Source organism: Phascolarctos cinereus, unplaced genomic scaffold (assembly GCF_003287225.1).
Source record: "Phascolarctos cinereus isolate Bilbo 61053 unplaced genomic scaffold, phaCin_HiC Scaffold_1;HRSCAF=81, whole genome shotgun sequence".
NCBI classification, from domain to species: domain Eukaryota; kingdom Metazoa; phylum Chordata; class Mammalia; order Diprotodontia; family Phascolarctidae; genus Phascolarctos; species Phascolarctos cinereus.
This window is the reverse complement of record NW_027555514.1, coordinates 59,142,426-59,163,753: the sequence shown is the minus strand read 5'-3', so window position 1 is coordinate 59,163,753 and position 21,328 is coordinate 59,142,426. Positions and strand designations below refer to the sequence as shown.

General features: G+C 41.1%; 1 protein-coding gene across 1 annotated transcript; it reads left to right on the top strand.

Annotated features, from left to right (window-relative positions):
* Positions 1-15,469: 15,469 nt before the first annotated feature.
* SKIDA1 (SKI/DACH domain containing 1) lies at positions 15,470-20,060 on the top strand. The gene has a single exon (XM_020966890.2). It carries the CDS (start codon positions 15,553-15,555, stop codon positions 18,421-18,423), a length of 2,871 nt encoding a protein of 956 aa, XP_020822549.2. The 5' UTR covers positions 15,470-15,552; the 3' UTR covers positions 18,424-20,060.
* The last annotated feature ends 1,268 nt before the right edge of the window (positions 20,061-21,328 follow it).

Genomic DNA, 21,328 nt, shown 5'->3' with positions numbered 1-21,328 from the left:
TGCTCAGACTCCTAATGTGCAGTGTTTCTGAGTTAAGATCAATGTGAAACTTCCCTTCTTCAAAAATGCAGTCAAGTCTTAATGCACTAAATTATTTAATAATACATTTGTTTTATTTTTAATGGATTGAAGCTTAGTTCTTTTGATGGAATTAATTTATATGAACAGAAGGATTCCATGATTACTACCTTACAGTAGTAGTCTATAATATTTGATAGCAAAATTTTAGATAACCTCTTGATAGTTGCATAAAACAATCATTTGGAAGAAACCTTTGAAATAAAAAAAATAAGAATACATTACTTCAAAAAAAGGAAACAAGCAACAAAATCTAAAAATGAACTTTTGTTAGTAACATAGTGCCGTTAAGCATGGATATAGAAGTCAATTTTTTCATAGATAAAAATCATCTCTGAAAGTAACTTAATATAGCCATGTATAATTATAATTGTGATAATCAGGAGAAAATCTTGTGAATCTAAATAAGTATGAACTTATTTGCCAGATATAAAACTTTTTCTTACAAATTATGTATTGGAAGAATATTTCGTAAATTTCTATGAAGAGTGAATAGGAAGAATATTAGGAAATCTTCATGATACAATTCATGCATTAACATTTTCCCTCTGTATATATGCAATTCAAGACAATTTGTAAAGTGCTGCACACTGTAGTAATTCTTGTACTTCTAGGTAATTGGACATTATTATGCTTTAGTTCCAAAAATTGTTAAAGATCAACTGGGCTGGTTTTGTTTGTTTGGGAGGTTTGTTTGGTTTTTTTTCATCTTTTTGTGCAAAAAAGAATAGTGATGAAAATAATCAAAATAGAATTCCTAGATTAACTTAATGAAAAGAAAATTTGAAATTTCTTAAAACAGTGATATATTATTGCTAGATATTTTCTCTTTCAATCTGCTCAACTTTCTCATAACATGTTGAAAAATAAATCTAGTACTTGTTGAATAAGATTACACCTAGATTCCCTAATATTCCTCTTAATATAATAGCAGTTATATCAGGGATAGCTCAGCTATTCCTCTGAGCTAATCATCTGATGAATACCATAAGAAGCTCAAGGAAAATATTTTATGATTTGACCTATGACCTAAGTATAATGAAAAATATAAATAATTTTTCTCTTCTGTAGGAAGAGGTCTTAAAATTTTTTTCTTTGTTTCATTTCTTAACTGTTTTGTTGATTTCCTTTCATATGAGCCTACATTTTATATTACCTTTTAAAAGTATATACCCAGAAGGAAATATTTAGAACAATAATTGCTATATATAGAGAGATTAATATTGTTCATGTTTATCCCTTTTAAATAAATCACTCTTGATTATCTTGTTGGTAGACACTGTAACAACCCTAATCAAAATACATTTTAATCAGATATGTGCATAAAACTAAGGGAGAATAAGCCACATGGTCATTTTTCACAATGTATTTTCTTAACTTATGTTTTGACCTCTGCAAATGGTGTTTTAAACGGTATATTGGCTCAGATCCAGCAATTATTTCTAGCCATAATCAATACTTAGTCTTGCTTTTACATTACTTAAGTTAGAAAACTTCAGTTAGGAAAAGGCAGTTTCTACTTTATATGATAGACTATACTTACAGACAATTCCTACAACAATGTGGTTCCTTAATTAATTAGAAAGGGTTTTTTGTTTTGTTTTGTTTTTCTACCTATTTGGTCTCCAAGAATCCAGACCTTTTATCTAGAGACTTGATAGGAACACATTTATTTATTCCAGTTTGGGTAAAATAATTTAAAAGTTGAGCTACTTGCATGTTATTTTGGCATACTAATTTTGCTATTATATCTATAAAGACATATATTCATTCATACTTATGTATCTTATACTGGGTATTTTTTTAGATATACACATATATCACACGTGTATTATTATAGTATTCCCAGTGTCATAAGTGGTGTCTTAAAGTTATTATTTCAATTGAGTTTTTATAATTGGAGCATCACCTTTCTTGGCTTTTGGCAAATTCCATTTAAGAAAGGGTAACAGACTTACTAAGTAGCCTTCAAGTGCCATAAAATGCCTTTCACATAGTAGGATCTCAATAAACATTTATTGAATGGACAAACAACATTGATATTTAAATTTTAATTTCAGGCCCAGATTTAATGTTATGTGTAAAGTAACATTTAGTTTTCTAAAAACAATATTAAACTATAATTTGTAATTAAGGAAACTATTAAAATGAAAATTCCTGATAGGCGATTAATTTCTTTAAAGGTTCTCTATTGTTTGAGATGATACAGAGGAAGGATTTTTATTTGCCAGGTGATTTGTAATTCTCTACACTTAAACAGTCCTCAAATGCTAAACACTTTTTTGTCTACAAATGGTAATTATGTTACAAAAGACCTCCAAACTTCAAACCATCACAGTGAATATTATTGTGTTAATCCCAGGAAATCTCCAGTTAGTAAATGGGGAATTTTAAATTACATGCAATTTAAATGAAATACTTTCTTAAAATCAGAGACTAATATTCACTTGGAAAGTTTGATTAGACAAGTATGAGAGTACAGTTGGGGGTGTTGCATTTGAATCTGATTTCTGATAATGGTGTTATATTGACTAGTTCCATTTTTTCTATCAAATACCACATAATTAATTACCAACACAGGGAGTAAATCAGAAGCCTGTCTTCATATTCTTTTATTTCTCACATAACCTGTATAAAAATTTCAACCCTTTACTATGTGTTAGAAAATTTGTTTTTAGGCAGGGTAGCAATAGTAAAAGGTTGTATGCTTTGAGTTTTCAAAGTGATTATCAAATAATGTAATAGCATGTTATTCTAAAAAACCACATTCCCATTTTCCCTAGCACTAAAGATTTGCATTTCTATCATAATTAATTCCTAAAGAAAGTAACATATTTTAGTCTCTAGAAACTGTTTGAAAGACAAAAATTACTGTAAAATAAGTTTGGGTAAGAGAAAAGATGGTGATTATGAAAAAGAGGAAAATCCGTTTATTAAATGCTAGAAGAGAATTTGATGTAAATGAAGCACCCTGGATTGCTGTTCCTGTTGAATGAAACTGATTTGCAAATACAACTTGGACAAAGCAAGGTTACTTTTTTATTTAAAATGTTTTCTCCTCAAAAGAGGCCACCACTTCCTAAATTCAGAAACAGGCCCAAGAATATGTTAATTAATTGCATTGTTTCCCAGGGAAAAAGTTGACAATACAATTTCAGCATTAAATTTTTTTTAAAACCTCTTTGATTAATATGTTACAACTGATTGTCAAGCACCTAATTTCGATTTTAAAAATCTGCAATGTGTATAATTTTATCCTTTGAAATTGTATGATAACAGTGCCAGAGTCTAACATGACCCCATAGGGTGAATCTTATGAAGCTTAACATTCCTGGCGAATTAAACGCACAAGGCTCTCGGATCCCTTTTTGTCAATCTTACTGTGGTACTTCGGGGTCGGAATGTGGGTAATTTTTATATGGTGGTACTTCCCCCCAATTAAAAAAGCAATGGCCCTTGGTGCATGCAAGAGTAGGAAATAAGGTAACACGCAAAATCAAAAAAAGGTAGCACAGAAGACCGATCAGGAATCCTGCATCCCTCTTCCCCAAGTCACAGCTAAACCACTCCTCTCCTCCATCTCCCACCTGATTGTTCTCAGCTTTTCTCACAGAGAAACTCTTTGCTGTTGTAGTTTCCAACATATACTCTTTATTCTAAATGATACATGTCTGGACTTAGGATCTAAATACGATTCCCCTAGCCTTCAAATACCAACCAAACAGCAGTTTAGCACAAAACCTAACACCAGAATGATCAACTAAGTATAACCAAAAGAAATCTCTAACTGATTCTAGTTTGCTTGGAAGCGGAAGGACCTGAATGAGGACGAATATAGAGGAAAATTGATTCGGTGCATTTAATTATAAGCATAGATTAAAAAAAACTTTACAATGTTTACTCTTCAGATAATTTATTTTTAATTCCCCCATCCTCAAAAAAATATTACTGAGAGAATTCCATAAAGGAAATACAAGTTTAGGAGGTAGGAGACCAGTCAAAGTGATGTGTTGGCGTCTATGAATAAAAAAAATTTCTGACTTTGCTTCAGTGTTTCGAAAGACAAGGAAAAAAAGGAATCCACTATTACCAATACCTCTAACATGCCTCTTAAGGGGTATGTGCAAAGAGATGCAGTTTATGAACATCATCTGTTACCTTCTTTGTTGTAATCAAAAACTTTTGTCAAATGATGTTTTCATAGTGATGTGTAAATATAATAATTCATTAGAAATCAATTCTAAATGTTTTATCCAACTTAGAAAACAATGCTATTTGCATTATAAGAACCAGAGAATGGATGTTTTAGAGGGAATATCAAAAATCATCTACCAATTTACTTAGAAAGGATTCTCCTTTTCTAGAAAGACCTGGGCCACTGGGCTTGATTTTCTCCTTCTAACTAGTCTTTACTTAGAGTGATCACAGGTTTGCCTGACAGAGTCTAGAGCACTTGGAAATTCTCCATTCCTTGACTTTTTGGAAAATGTGATGTATGCCAGAAATATTGCCTCTAACTCACGGCAAGGGAAAAACAAGGTTGATTTTTGATAGAGTGGTTTCAACAATTTCTTTCAAAATTTTAGTTACAAGACATTAAATGGTTTTTTCTTTTGAAAAATGCCATAATTTTGAAAACTTTCTTTTCAAGAACACAGGATTACCTTTAACTTTGTTGCATTACGGATTTCCTATCTTAATGATATTTTGTGCTCCAAAGTAATCTTAGCCTTTATATACAAACATGTTTTTCCATACCACTCTCCATTAAGACTTTTTTCCTGAATTCATACTTTTAAGAAATTGTTAAATCTTCCAACTTTCCAGGTTCAAAACATATATATGTGTGTGTGTGTATGTATGTATATATATATACACACATATATACAGTCTGCATGTCTATAAACAACTGTTAACTTTATGAACATATCTATAAGCTGATTTGCCTTTTCCTTTTCTTTTAACACGTGAATTGCAGCCTTACTCGGCTTCCTTCAGTTCCTGACACGTTTTAAAGCCTCCCTTTCCACCGGCTCTTTAGCTGAGAACCCCTAGCCTGCCTTGTCAGATAATAAAACTTGTCGCTCTGACCCAACAATGTTTGAAGTTTAGGGTAGGTGGGGGGATGGGGCTGACAGCAGGGTAGCTCGAGCTCTTCTCCCTCCCTCGCAGGAGAAGCTAGAGGAGAAAACTGTGCGAAGGCCCCTGAACAATGGGAGCTGCTGGAGGAAAAGGAGCCCAACTTGCACTTCCTCCCTTTCTACTCATTCACCACCGCAGCACCCGGCGCCCCCTCCTCTCCCTCTTCCCTCTCTGCCTTCATCCCCCACCCCACTCTAGCTGCACTCTATAGCTTTCCTCTAGCCCGCCTTCCTCTGTCTCGTAGGATTCCCCCGAACCCGCCAGCGTTCCACTCTCACTGACACTGCAGACTGCCAGATCCTCTTCGCAGCCGCCGTCCTCCCACCCCCCGACCCCCACCCCACCCCACCCCACCCCGGCGTCACTGCAGCTATCCTCAGCCCGCCCGCCAGCCTGCTCCATTCACTGACTGCCTCACTGCAGTGTTTCCAAGCCTGCCCGCGTTTCCTTCCTTCTTCCTGGAGCTAAGCTGCTTGAAGCCCGCCTTTCTGTCCCCCCCTTTTTCTCAGCGGCTTTTATGATACTTTATTCAATACTGCCAGTATTAAGGTTACTGCTTTCTCCTCTTTTAAAAAGCGACTCAGAACTGCTTTTAAAGGGGGAGGGGGGGGAAATCCACGCTGTCGTTTTCCTTCCACCTTCTGTGAGTTTTTCTGTGGATAGGATATTCCACTTTAGAGATACAGATGTAGCTAATGAAAGGAAACTTCTTTCTTTAGCTGAAATGTACCCCTACATTTTAAACCTGACTTACGCTGTGATCTGGGCAAAAGAGCGAATCCTCTCAATTTTCATTTCTCCCTTTTAACGCAGTTATTTTAAACTTTAGGTTTGCTATTTTAAACCAAATGCATTACATACATGCATTTTTATAAGGGGATGGGGAGTAAGACAGCATATGTTGGGCAGGACATTAAAAATCAGATTTATTTTTTGCTTCTTGGAAAGGAAAAAAGAGAAGCTGAGAGATAGAACCAAATGAAGGAGCTTCGGAAGTGGATGGAGCACAACTCACATGGGCATTGTAGGCTACGGGGATCGGGTACAGAAGGGAAAAGGAAAGGGAAGAAAGAAGAGCCACTATCAAGTCTACACATTTCACAAATGAGGGAATCAGAAGCACAAGGGAAATGGGGAGGAGGGGCTGGAGCGTAGTATAACCCTTGGGCAGAAGGGAGCTCCTCTCCTCTCCAAGAGAAGAGTAGTTTATTGTGGGAAGTGGGGGAGGGGGAGGTGCAAACCCATAGCTATACTTGCAGGAGAGGGGGAAGGGGGATAGAGTTTGAGCTTTCTTGTTTTTAAGAAAAAAAAATTAAAAGGGGGAGAGGGGAGGCGGGTAATCAGAGCGAGAAAAGCCATTCATTTCTTCCTCCCACGTTTCCTTAGAGGAGCTAAAGATGTGGTTAGCAGGGAGAGAGAAAAGGAACAAGATTAATGGGGTCCAATAATATTCAACAGGTACTGGTCATCCTCCACCCCCCATCTAGGGCTGCTGCTGTGGCTGCCGCAACCCCCCGGGGCAAGCAGCCCCTCTCCCCCTCCTTTCTGCTCCCCTCCCCCTCTCCCTCCCTCTCCAGCTGGGCCAGGAAGCACACGGAAGGCCCAGCTCCACCACTTCCCCCACCTCCACCCCATGCCACCACCCCCGCCTACTCCCGCCATCTCCGCCGGAGCTCCCTGGGGATTGGGGAGGGGGGAGGGGGAGGATGGAGAAGAAGAGAGGAAGGGAGGGAAGGCGGGGGCTCCCAGCCGAGAGAATCCTTCCCCAGGGCGCTAGGGAACCGGGTGGGGGGGGAGGGGCGGCGGGGAAGGAAGGGAAGGGAAGGCGCCCGGAATGGCGTGGGGTGGGGAGTGAGTGGGGGTGGGGGGGCGGCGCCGGCCGAGGATTAGGGAAGTCTCGAGCTCGGCACGAGCGCGGCCCGCGCGAGGGATTCTGGGTAAAAAGTGGCCGCGGCCGCTGAAGGAAAACGCCGAGAGGAGCCGGGGTGAGAGGTCAGCGCCTGGGAGCCCCGCGCGCCCGCCGAGCCCCCACGTGAAGGCGGCGCGCTGAAGGGGAGGCCCCTCTACTTCCCGGCCGCCGCTCGCCCTTTCTGCCGGGCTGCCTTTCCCCGAGGCGGAGGAGCTGGGCTCGAGCACTGCAGCCCCCACCCACCCACCCACCCACCAACCCCATAGCCCAACTCTCCCCTTCCTCTCCACCCTCCTCCCCTATGCGCTGCCCCCCTCTTTTTTTTTTACACGGTATGCAATAACGCAGTAAATTTGCTTTAACAACAAGTGGGGGTGGTTGTATTTTCTCCTCCTCCTCTCTCTCCTCCTCCTCCCTCCCCCTCTTTCTGGGGCTCTTGACACTAGTACAAACCAGGACTATAAACATAAACATGTGTCACTGTAACAGGGCAGGTAATATACGGATTTGAGGGTGGGGTGGAGGCGGGAGGGGGGGTCGGTGGCCGCTTTGGGGGCAGTAAAAACGCGTGCTTCACGTGCCCGTCCGCTTTGGGGGCTCCCCCTCCCTCTCGGATCTATTTATATAATGCCGCCGGCACTGGGTCACTTACTCATTCTGCTACACCGACCGACAAAGCGAGACTTTGCTGATGTTCAACGCAGCCAAAGAGAATACTATTTATTTGTACACGAATCCCCTCTCTGTGCCCAGCCTTTACTGCACTTTCTTCCATTAGCAAACAATCGTGTCGAAGCTTTAATCCTATTTTGCTTTTTTAAACGCCTTCCTAGTCAGCATCGAGAGATCAATTCTTGTGACTTGTTTTATGCCTTAAATATCACATGCCTTTCAACCATCTTCTCCCCCCTCCCAATTTTGAGGAAGATGAACCCTTAAAATTACAAGAAAGATATTTGACTGATATGAAGTTTGATTTCTGTCATTTAAAGGCTATTTCATGGGTTTTACCTACTGGCATTTAACAACTTCTGGTTGGATTCTGCTGATTGTGTTGTACTGATCAGCCGCAGCAAGCTTTTATTATTATTTATTTAAATAGCCCCTCAACTTTTGCCTATTCTTAGTCCAAACGAGACCTGCCACAGACCATCTAAAGGCAAAGTTAAACGAGTCCTCCAGGCTCCTTGGCCGTTAGCTTGAGACGGAGGGAGATATTAAAAAAAAATGTTCAAATGGTGAAGTGGGTTCCCTTTGTTCTTTCATTGTTTCTCTACGAACTGCCGGATACAAGGACAGACACTTACCTTCTCTTCTTTTCGCTCCAAAAGTCAGACGTTCCCATCAGCCTGAAAATATACGATCCACCTCGAAAGTAACTACAAATGTCGGAAGAGTTTGTATTCCATTCTTTTTCCGCTCTCTGCCCTCTTTTAGTGTAGGATTAAGTTGCCAAGCACGTTGTTGCAAGCTGTAGCCCCCCGCCTTAGTGAATCGGTCGCGTTTAGGACCCTCTAAGTCTATCCTAATTCTGCCGGTAGAATCGAGGGTATTGGAGGTCTAAACTTTCAAAAGGAAGGGTGCCTACAACTATCTAGAAAACTTACAAATACTCAGGCTTTTTTTTAACACTATATTTTGCACTACATCACCAAGTGTAATTTGCCAAGAAATATTAAACATTTTATCTATGGAAAGTTTTTTTTTAAGTTTACACTTAGCAATTGTGATACTTAGACAGATGGAGTGAAAGGCAGATTTGTATCAGCATTTAACGCTATGAGTGCGTTTTACATAACGTTTGTTGTGCCATGTGCTTATAAAAACAACAAACAAAACAGTAAGAACCCAGAAATATTGGAAATGAAAGTTTGAATTTGAATAGTATGTGAGGAATTGGGTAGAGACGATTCTTTTCAATTTGGGGGGGAGGGGAGAATCGACCTCATAAAACATAGCTGTTCAGCTTGAAATGCCTTAATTTTCATTTTACTCCAATGATTCCAAAACAAACCAAAAAAGGGAATTTCCTGGTTTCTGTGTAATCCAATAAAGCATTAGTGCCCGGGCTGCAGGGCATTGCTCTATAAAACCTTGTTTTAATCTGATTGAGATGAGATCTGTTGATACAATTAATATTTGAAAGGATCCTTGTGCATACTTAACTGGAAACTTGTGAGTTTTTTATCTCCTACTTTTTTGTGCTCTGTTTAATTGCAACAGTGGAAGGTACTGACTGGAGTTCATATTCCTAGAGGTGCTTGGGCTACCGCCAGTGGATTGGAACAAAAACTGCTTTCGGAAGCTGGTATTGTCCCTTGTACCTCCTTCCTTGCTCTCTGCCGCCTATGGGTGCTACTGAGTTTTCCAGAGAAGCCTCAGCAGCCAGGGATGGCGCTTGACACTTCAGTGTCACTTAGCACTGAATCTCTACACATTTGGTCCCTGTGTAAAATAAACAAATAAAAACTCTGGTAATCCAAATAAATTGAGGTTCTTGGTATCTAGGTGTCATTTTAAAAAATCTGTTTTGCACCCTACTTTTCCAGATTTTTTTCCCTAAATTCAGAGGCACGTTCTAAAATGCCCTTGAGTCTCAGGAAAATATTGCAACAAAACAAGATAATGGGGGGGGGGGGAAGGCGCTTGCAGAAGGAAAAGTGCCTTTTCTTTGATAGCATTTAATTGGAATTAAAAGATTCTTGAGCTGTAAATATTCTTTATTTATTCAGCACACATAAGCAAGCATTGTTTTATCACCATCATAATTATGGTGTCCTTTAAACTGGTTGATAGCAGGAAAGATAAGGGAATGGGCCTGCAGATTCAGATCATATCTCTTTTCTATCCTCTACTCTCTCTCTCTCTCTCTCTCTCTCTCTCTCTCTCTCTCTCTCTTTCTCTCTCTCTCTCTCTCTTCTCTCTCTCTCTCTCTCTCTCTCTCTCTCTCTCTCTCTCCCTGTCCCCCTGTCTTTTCTCTGTCTGTCATCCTCCCTCTTCCCTTCCTATTCCTTCCTTGATCACCAGGGTCCTCACAGTCCTTGGAAACATGGACAACTGGAGCTTTGTGGCCTGACCAATCCTTACATTATCAAAATGATTTGTATCATGTTGCTGATTTGATGCATTTCATAACTTTCTGATCCTCCTACATTTATCATTGCTTTTTAGCTCACAATATATAATTTCTGATAATAATTCTTGAGTAGCATATTGCTCACCTGTACATAAGAAAATGGTCTAATGCATCAGGGTCCTTTGCTGTACCTTTGTCTAATTCAAAATGCACACTTTTAGGGCCTTTTCAGAACAAAGCCTCACAAAACCCTCTTTACCTCCAAGGATTTGCAAATTTATAAAGGCTGCATTGAATTCAAGATGGGTCAAGGGGCAAAAAAAGGGTAGAAGGTCACTGCATTTTGATTATGGGTCAGTAGACAACATGGCATGTACTATGTGCCCTGAACTCCTGTTAAAAACAGGATTTTAAAATGCCTCAGAATAGAAAGATAGGCAGTTTGGAAGACACCATCATTCCTGGTCAGTTTGAGATCAGCCTAAAAGAAAAGAAAATTCGAGGAAAATACACTTAGCTAGATTGTATATTGTTGCTTAGTTTATTATTTATCCTCTCCCCTTCCCCCCAAAAACCTTAAAAGGTGTGATATTGTTGGATAAATTAAGTTATGGATCTTTTAACTGTCAGATAGGATTTCATTGTCTCACATCTTCAAGTGGTTCAATTCAACATGATTATTTTTCTCATATTTTAATTTATGCTATCTTTTAAGTATTACATTTGCCTTTTACTAATAGCAGAAGGAACTCCTCTTATTCTTTCTAACTATTATACTTACGTTATTGGTGTCTCTGTGATGTCCTCAAACTGTTTTCTTTTTTAATCCAGTTTGAACAAATTGTGCCCATGGATCACTAAAACAAATGTATACAGAGAAGGAGGTGGGGGAGAGGACTGAGGGGTTGAATCCTTATTTAAATTATGTATGTCTGGGTGAGAGCTTGGAAGGAAAAGGTTTATTTTAATGCTCTTCAGTACTTTAATTATATGACAGTTGTAGTGTGGAAAATGCAAAAGTACCCTTAGGTTTTCCTTCAGGTTTTCAAAAGAATTTTCCCCATTAGTAAACTACTGCTGCAAATTGCTGTTGCATTTCCCAGCTAACCATTTAAAAGACTGTAAATGCTGTGTGCATTACTCGGCTCCAGAGGGAAGAGGTCAGACTGAATTGCAATGGTATTTAAACATAAAAATGCAGGGAAAATAAATCAAAATACAGCATCTGAAGGTAAATTTAGCACATTCACAAGGGATATGTAAAGATAAAGTTTTGTATTTTCATTCATTTAACACCTTTTTAAAAAATGAAAGCGCAATCTTTTTTTAACAATACATATAGTAAGTAGGTGTTAAGAATCTTTTTTATCTTTATTTATTAATGATGCTTTTCCTTTGACCAAGCAGCATTGTTTTGAAAGCTGAACTACTTTCTACCATAGATTATAGATTGCACATTCCTCACCACAAAAATTATCATATTTAATTAATAAATTTAGGGTATGTCTTGTGCATATATCTAAACATGCACATACTTCACTCACGGAGCTATGAAGGTGGAACATACATATATGTGGATTTTAGTGTATCAACAAACATATATATATGGCTTTGGGAAGCATAAGAATCAATAGATATTTTGTTAAGAAGAAATTAAGACTGACCATCTCCTGAACTGGGTTCACAGTTGATTGTAAAGGAGGTTGACATGGTCGACAAATTTATCAAAGAAAGTCCTTTGCTTTTGAGAGATAGCACTTTATATACATCTGGATCTGTACACACACTCAAAGTAAGTAAATTATTGCATAACTTTAAACATAATTGATAACAGACACCTTTAATTTTTCATCTCCATTCTTTTGGCCAGCTTTCACATTAATAATCTAAGCCATAAATGTTGGTAGCTATTGATCGAAATCCCCTGTGTGCATGCAAATCCATCTTAAAGTCCCCTGCCTTTCATGTGTGTGCGGGCAGGGGCCTCCACTAGATCTTTTTATCGGGATCGACCCCCAAGGTTCCTGGAGAAGACCCCGGATATACAACGTGTGCTGATGGCCACAAGAAAGCTGTCTGTCACATTCTTCGTGCACACACACACACACACACACACACACACAACACACACACACAGGGGGAAGTTAAAGGAACAAAAGAATGCATTTGACATTCAGAAAGATTCTTACTAGAAGTATAAAAATATATAAATGTGTGAATATGTGAGCACATACAGAGATACATATCACGTTTAAATAGAGGTAACATTTCCCAAGATTTCTGGCTTTTGTTTTTCCCTATTTGACTCTCACTAACTGTATTTGTTATTTTTTTTAACCCAACATATTTGCTACTGGTATTTAGAGCATTCTATGCTGCAAACATCTTAAGAGATGGCTAAGAGGGAAGTCAGGTAATTTTGAAAGTTACTAAATCATGTTGCCGTGTGCGTGTGTGTGTGTGTGTGTGTGTGTGTGTGAGAGAGAGAGAGAGAGAGAGAGAGAGAGAGAGAGAGAGAGAGAGAGAGAAAGAAAGAAAGAAAGAAAGAAAATCTAAACAGGACTAGAGAACAGCTAAACTACCTGGCAAGAGAAGACTGTCTATCCAACCTTTTGTGATCTCTTCTCAAAGGCTTTCTCTGAGTTTACTGTTTCTTGACGGTTTGACTCTATAGTCTTAACCTTAAAGCGGGGGGGAGGGGAATTGGGCGGAGGGGAGCTGGGAGGGAGGAGAGTTGGCAGTATATAAGTGCATCAGGAGGAATTTTTAAACGACATTATTGTCTCTGGCAATAGAAAGGCTCTGATGATTCTACTTTGTAAAACAAATACCAGCATCTGTTTTGCCACGAAACTTTGCTTTCTGCTCAGAGATTGTGCATTCTGCCTCCTGTGAAAGTGAAGGAGAAATCCGCGGCGTGATAGATCCCGATGCACCAGAAAGCTAACTCGGTGGATGGTCTGAGCTGTGACGAGGCATTGTTCATTCTGCCTCTCGGTTACGTTGAAAGCCTGAAATATCACGAGATCCATTCAATGAGCCTTCTTTCATTCAAGGGACAAAAATGTAATTTGCTATAGCTCTGATTTCTTGGATGGAAATGCTATCCTTAGATTTCAAAGGCAAGAACTAGACATCGTGGTTTGTACACACATTGATTAAGTTGAAGAGCGGCGATTACATCGGTGCTGAGTGCAACAGTAGTCCAAGGCTGACTTTTCAAATCCCAGCCTCCTGAGTTACAGACTCTCCTAAATAGACTTCCTTAATTTCCGGATGTACTTCTTGAAATTCCCAATTCTCTTCAGAATTCCTGGGAAATTGCAAGGGAGCTGAAGTGGGGGTGGGGAGCTGTGGCATAGATTCCGCCTTGTCATGCAAAACTACCTTTTTTCTCCTTTCCCCTGTTAAATTCTTGATTTTTATTTTTATTTTGTCTTATCTACTGGTGATAAACTCTCCAGGCCATGGCAGTGGAAGCTGGAACTTTTGAATGAGAAGGAAGACATTATTATACACCTTTTCCCCTCATTGAAGCACCCCCCAAAAAAAATATCCGTTTATTCTTTTAACCACTCGGATGTGTCTATTTTTGGAGGAGCAAGAATCTATATAAGTGTCTATGTTGCATCCAGTTTGCAGTTGCAAACGTTAACAGAGGAGAGTTAGTGGGACTTTGCAGAATTTTACATATCAGCTTGCAATCTGCCAAGGGAAGCATTGTAATCCAAGTAAGAAGCTTGCTCTCACTTGGCAGTCTTTGGGATATCCTTGTGAATGACACGAAAATGTCTTTAAGGTACCTAAGAAGAAGTTAAATCTTACTGTTACATATCCAAAGTGAATTAAAAAAAAAGATTAGAATGCTTGGCTTCCACGGAAAAATAGAAGACTGTGAAAAAGCTCATTGAAAACTACCAACCAGGAACATCACAGACTACTGAAAGTCTACATCACACAGCAGCACTTTTTTTTTCATCATTATTACGTAAAACCTCTGGAAGCACCTTGGGTGTTTTACATTTTCTTTTCTTTGCTGCAGAAGCAATCAGCTCCCTGGAATCCTGACTGCACAATCCAACACCCTGGAATTGCCTAGGCTGGGGATTCTACTACGATTTTGCAGGCGATCCAGCCTGGTTAATTGTGAAAAGTGCACACATTTCTGGCTTATCTATGCTTTGTTATGGGTCTGACATGAAACCACCTCCTCCCTCCATACTACAGAGCAGATATTCTGTTGAACTGTTACTGTATTTCGGAGCAGAAGCCTTCGACAGCCTCCACAATCAAATAACTTTGTTGCTGGATGTAAAAAGGCTAGATTAAGCAAAAGAGGAAAATCAAGGGAAATCCAAAACGTAAGTATCTGCTAGGGGTGGTGAACAGTCGAGGGTTTAACTTTGTAGTTCCCAGCCTCCCTTCCCCACTCCCATAAGGGAAACACCAGGCGATTCTGCACATTTCCCCTTAGCTCCATTTTCCAGAAAGGAGAAGGGAATGAGTGCTTATGTAGACGTGGTAATATTTTTAAAGTCCCTTTCCTTTTAAAGGATGATACATTGTGTCCGTAAAACGCCAAGAAAGCAAAAATAAGCAGTATTCCTTTAAATACATATATAGTATTTTTTAAAGCCTACAAGGCATGCACATCCTACTGGAGATGAAGTCTGTGAGCCAGTGTATTTGAGCTCCGATAGTTTAATAGAAAGATTTATATACTAACTGTATTATTTACTTTGGGAGGGGAGGTGGCAGTATAAGGGTATGCTAATTAGTGGGAGATTTTTTTGGGGGAAGGGGTGGAATATCAATTTTTATTGCATCACCTGTCAGGAGTGTCCAATCAGCGTTGGCTTTAGGGGAATTAATTGATGAAGGTGTCTCCGGACGAGCTCACTTCACTCTGTCATTTTATTTGTAGCTAAAGCAGCGGCGGGAATAGCAGCTGCATTTCTTTTCTCTTTCTCCCTTCACATTCCATTATCATAGGGCTCCCATGGAGAAGCAGGGTATAATAAAGGGGCACAGGTACTGATCTTCAACAGCAACTTAGACACTGGCAAACCAGAAGCCTGATGATTTTTTCCTTTTTTCAAAAAACAAAAGCAAAAGCCAATCAAGAATCTGGTCAATGTAATTTCATATTTTTTTCCATCTATATGTCTATATTATTTCTCCTCGACTTTGGCACTCCCTTTCACCGGGAATAACAGTCTTTGTTGTTTTATTAGCAGGATGCCTTGAGACATATGCAGCATCTGGTGGAGGATTAACATACATACATCTCTATGTATGCGTCACATATATATTTACTGCAAATGATGGGAATCATTTAAGACCCGAAATGGGCGACTTGAAGTCGGGCTTTGAAGAGGTGGATGGCGTGAGGCTCGGGTACCTCATCATTAAAGGAAAGCAAATGTTTGCACTCTCCCAGGTTTTCACAGACTTGCTGAAAAACATCCCGAGGACCACCGTCCACAAGCGAATGGATCATCTGAAGGTGAAAAAGCATCACTGCGACCTGGAGGAGTTGAGGAAACTCAAGGCTATCAACAGCGTTGCCTTCCACGCGGCCAAATGCACTCTGATCTCCCGGGAAGACGTGGAAGCGCTCTACACTTCTTGCAAAACCGAACGAGTCCTCAAAACCAAGCGAAGGAAAGTCAGTAGGGCATTGTCAACAAAGGAGCTCCAACCGGAACACGCCGCCGCCGACCCTTACCCCAGCTTTTGGAAGGACAACCACCAACTTTGGCTGGGATTGAATGAATCGGCGCAGGCTCTGCCAATCAGCAGGCAGGCTCTGCGTCCCGGGGACGCCGCCTCGCTACCGGCCGTCGATCTACCTCAGATTTTTAGCAAATCCTCGGGTCAGCGTTACCCGGAAATCGCGCGATCGCCTTGCAAACCCCCTCTAAACTATGAAACTGCTCCAGTCCCCGGGAATTACATCGCCTTCCACTCGGATCCCCCGTACTTTCGGAGCCTGCTCTGCAGCAAGCACCCGGCGGCGGCGGCGGCGGCGGCAGCAGCAGCGGCCGCCGCCGCCGCCGCCTACTACCAGTCGTCCGCAGCCCTCCCGCAGCCCAAGCTCGCGCCCGGGGCCACAGGGAGCCCCGTGAGCTTGACTTACAGATACAAGCGGAAGCGAGCCTGCGAGGCGGGCGGCAAGGACTGCCTGCTGAACCCCCACGCCAGCGCCCGGCGCCTCCTCATCCTGCCCAGGTCCTACAAAGCCAAGGCGGCGGCGGCGGCGGCTGCAGCTGCTGCTGCTGCTGCGGCGGCGGCGGCGGCGGGGGCCACTTGTCTGGAGCGGTTTCACCTCGTCAACGGCTTCTGTCCCCCTCACCACCACCACCACCATCATCACCACCACCACCATCCCCGGCAGCAGCAACAGCAGCAGCAGCCGCCGCCGCCGCAGCCGCCTGCCCACCATCCCCCGCACCTCCCCCATCACCAGCCGCCGCCTCCTCAGCCGCCACCGCCGCCGCCGCCGCCGCCGCCGCCGCAGCAGCAGCAGCAGCAGCAGCCGCCGCAGCAGCAGCCACATCTGGGCAGCTTCCCCGAGAGTTACAGTAGCGACTCCGAATCCAGCTCGTACTCGGACCATGCAGCCAACGACTCGGATTTTGGCTCCAGTCTGTCCAGTACCAGCAACTCCGTGTCCTCCGAAGAGGAAGAAGAAGAGGAAGAGGGAGAGGAGGAGGAGGAGGAGGAAGAAGAGGAGGAGGAGGAAGACGGGAGTGGCTTGTCGGACTCGAGCGAAGTCAGCTCTGAGGAGGAGGACACGTCTTCGGACTCGGATTCCAGCTCCGGCTCCAGCCAGGTCTCAGTGCAGAGCATCCGTTTCAGGCGTACCAGCTTTTGTAAACCCCCCAGCATGCAGGCGCAGGCCAACTTCTTGTACCACCTGGCCACCGCCGCTACTGCAACCAAACCCGTTGCTTTCGAGGAGGCCGGCAAGCTGCCCGACCTCAAAAGCAATGTCAAAGCAGAATCGCCAGAGGATTGGAGTCATCAGGGCTGGGCATCCAAAGCGCCTCCCGTGTGCTGCCCCGGCAGCCTGGGAAGTTGTTTTACAGAGATAAGGAACGATAGGGTATCTGAGATCACATTCCCACACTCTGAAATTTCCAATAACTTAAAGAGAACTGACCTGACAATTAACTGCGTTGCAGAGGGGGCCTCTTCACCTAGCCCAAAGACAAACAATGCATTTCCACCACAAAGAATACTCAGAGAGGCAAGGAAATGCCTGCAAGCTACTACTACTCACTGTGCAGATAACAATACAATACCTTCTAGGTTTTTAAATGATTTTGGGGCTGCTGCTGCAGCAAATTCAGAAAAAGGTTCCAAAACCTCTCATTGTATTGAATTTGCCACGGATTTGCCCCCTTTACAAACTGATCCTGAGGTGGATGCTGCTGTCGCTCCTGCACACCCAAAATCAGCAGTAGCAGCAGCAGCAGCAGCAGCTAAAACAGAAACTCCGTGCCCTGACTCAGGCAATAAACCATTGCCATTTCTGCACAATATTAAAATCAAAATAGAGGACAGTAGTGCTAATGAAGAATATGAACCTGACCTTGTTAAGCATAAGCTAAAGTGTGAGTGCAATGATACAAAGGGTGAGTTTTACAGTGTGACTGGAAGTAAGGAGGAGGACGCTTTGTTAACAGCCAAGGAAGATTTTGCATGCACTGAAAAAGAAACCACTTCCTTAAATCCACTGACTCAGAGTCAGGGCCTTTCATGCACTTTAGGTTCTCCAAAACCTGAGGATGGGGAATATAAATTTGGTGCGAGGGTGAGAAAAAATTACAGGACACTGGTGCTGGGAAAGCGACCTGTACTGCAGACTCCTCCAGTCAAACCAAATTTGAAATCAGCTAGAAGCCCTCGTCCTACAGGTAAAACTGAGACACATGAAGGAACACTGGATGATTTTACAGTTACCAATAGACGAAAAAGGGTAGCCAGCAATGTAGCATCAGCAGTGAAAAGGCCATTTAATTTCATGGCAAATTTTCCCTGTCCACCATCACTAATTATTGGGAATGATGGGGATTTGTTGCCGGCTTATTCCTTAAACACCACTAAGGATTCCCAACCTCCTCACAAGGCCCATCCTATATGGAAATGGCAGCTGGGCGGTTCTGCAATACCTCTTCCACCTAGTCACAAATTCAGGAAATTTAATTCATAAAAATATTTTGGGAGATATTTTCTTGAACCATATTACCTTCCTTATGTTGTAAACTGCACGGGATGGTTTGTACAAGTCCATTATGCTTTACACCCCTTTTGGAGTCCTGGTTTATCACATTGTGAAGACAGAAATCGGATTACTTTTTTTTCATTGTGGTTTTTTTTTTAGTGGGGTGGGGGTGGGTGGGAGGAGGGTTGGTTTACATTCCACAGACTACTTCAGGCTAAAGACTCAAGTAAAACTCAGTTATTATGGTAGAGCTGGAACACTTTACTGTTTCAATGCTAATAATGCACCGGGTACCTCAATTCAACTGCTACAAATAAATGTCAAAAGGTTGAATAATAAATATTACAATGAGCCATTAAGTTTATGCACTAGATTTCGGACATGGAAGTATAACTGTTAATTCAGTGAAAGTTTGTTAAGTTACATGGTTACACAGGGAGGTATCAAGAGGGTTCTGTGTGGCCACGCTCTACTTTCCTGGAGCTCTTGTTCCGGTGGTGTAGGGTATCTTTTCTTTTTCTTTTTCTCCACCCCCCCCCCCAGAGGAGTTGCACTTACTATTTTTTCTATAGAGTGGAAAGGTTGGGGTTTGAGTCCTGCTCAAGTACTGGTAAAAGCTGCCTCTTCTATAATGAGTAAAAATAAATATGGAATTGTATTTTTGGAAAGGTGTGTTTTTACTTGTACAGCCACTCCTTGCAATTGGAAAAGTAGGGTTGTTTGTTGTTGTTGTTGTTGTTGTCTTAAATAAGGTTACTGTACCCCACTAATGTGCTGAAGTTGTGGTCTGAAAATGCCCCTTAAAGCTTGCAAAGCAACTAAAATATTTCCCTGGATAGGAGGACAATTTATAGCCCACCTCCTGATAGCAAATAGAGCAAAAAAGTTAATATAACCCAGAAAAGTCAAATGAGAGGTCAGAAATGGCTAGAACACCACCAATGCAAATACCAGGCTGTCCAGGGCCTTTTGGTACCAGAACTCAGGCATTTGAATTTTGTTACCCATTTCTTTTTTTTCCTGCATCTCTCTAAACTTCAGTTTCCCTCACCATCCTGTATATAGAGCAAGAGTATCTCTACTGCAAGTGACAATCAGAGATGATTATCTATATTTGCACTTAATATCAAAGTAGTGGAACATGCAGATGGCTAGGGTGTAGCCCTTGGTCAGGGCCGTGCTGGTGTAATATGTTGTGATGATGGAAGCAGTAAATCAAAATTATGGAAATTTGCACTGTTGAAAAGCATGCTTTAGCTTTATTTTCAATTAAAAACATTGTTTAAAATTCCTGGTTCCATACATTTCGACTTATTCAAGATTGAAGTATAATTAATAGGAATGAATGGTTTTCTTGGCTTTTTCACTTTTAAGTTTTGTTTGGAGGAAATGCTTATACAGGGGTTAGTGTTTCCTCGAAAAAGTGAGATGAGAAGAGCCAGGGAAAGGACAGAATGCTAGTGAAATCCTTTGAAAAAACTTTGCAAACTTGTCATAAATCAAGGGTAAAAAGTTCCAAGTTAGAGGAAAGTGAGTCACAGTTCAATTGTAATTCTAGTGGAACTTGGGTCTAATAATTCCTAGTCAATTTTCTCTGCCTAATGTGTTACATATCCCAAAACCCTGCCAAATTGAATCTAAGCAATTGCATTTCCTGATCAATACCTGGAGAATACCTTATCATAAATCACACAAGAAAACAAAATACCAATGAAATGTTTACTTATGAATTGAAGTCAACATTTCTAATGGAAATTAGTTTACAATCAATTTTTTGAAAAATCTTTAAATTTTACCTCCATTGAAACTTTTCTTTTGTCTATAATATCTCCAGGAGACACTAGGCTGATCTCAGTCCTGATGAATAGATATGTGGTGTGGTTTTCCTTTCATTGCAAAGGAGAGCTAAGAATACCTGCATCCAAATCCACTTGGATGGAGTAAACAGATGCTTTGGAAATGATTCCCTTCCTTCCCTTCTTCAAAGCTGCCAGATGTAGATGCAGGGAAAACTTAGAACAACTATTTTGTTGGAATGGTGGCTATGCACGATGCATAAATTGGGGAAAGTTATACTTAAATCTGTGTTTGTAAGAGTGTCCTGGAGACAGTGTACTTCACACTTCCAGTACTTCCAAACTTCCATTCCCAGAAAGTTGTGACTGGCCTCTCAGTCTGGGTTCTTGATTCTTTGGGAAGTAGCTTTTAGATATAGTGAATTGCTTTGGAGAGAAAACTATTTTTTCAAGAGTGAGACACACACATTGAAAGTCTGCAATTTTTCCTCTTTCATAGTTACTTAATTGAGAAATGTCAAAGTCTTGTTACTACTACATCTAGAACTTGTACACTTCTTGAAGATGAAGTCGTTTTCTCCTAAATTGTAAGTTGAGAACATTATTTTTTTTTAGCTCACATATACTCTTTTTGTGGGAAGGGGAAGAAGAAAGAGGAGAGAGGTGAAATAAGCACAATTTGAAACAAATGGACCCTATGGAATTTCAGACATAAAATATGGGCATCCAGCTCTGACACTTACTCTCCTGCCCTCAGAGAATCAATAGTTTCAGTTTATGGGAGCTGGAGAATGAGCAACATCGAGGCCGAGGCATTCCAGAGTGTGTCATTCCTGCAGACTTTTCTGGTGGGGTCGATGAACAAAGGCACCATCAAAAGGAGAGAATTTAAATAGTCAACATGAATTTTACCCACACGATTCTACTGCAAGACAGTCAAACACAGGGAAAACTTGAGTAGGGGTTTCTGTTGAGGAAATGTACAAAGTACTGTACAGTAACTTTAAAAAAAAAAGAATATTCTTTCAAAACCTGGTGGCCCCCTTAGCTTTTTCCGACTCTGCTATGGGAATTGTTTTGAAAAGTTTATTATTATT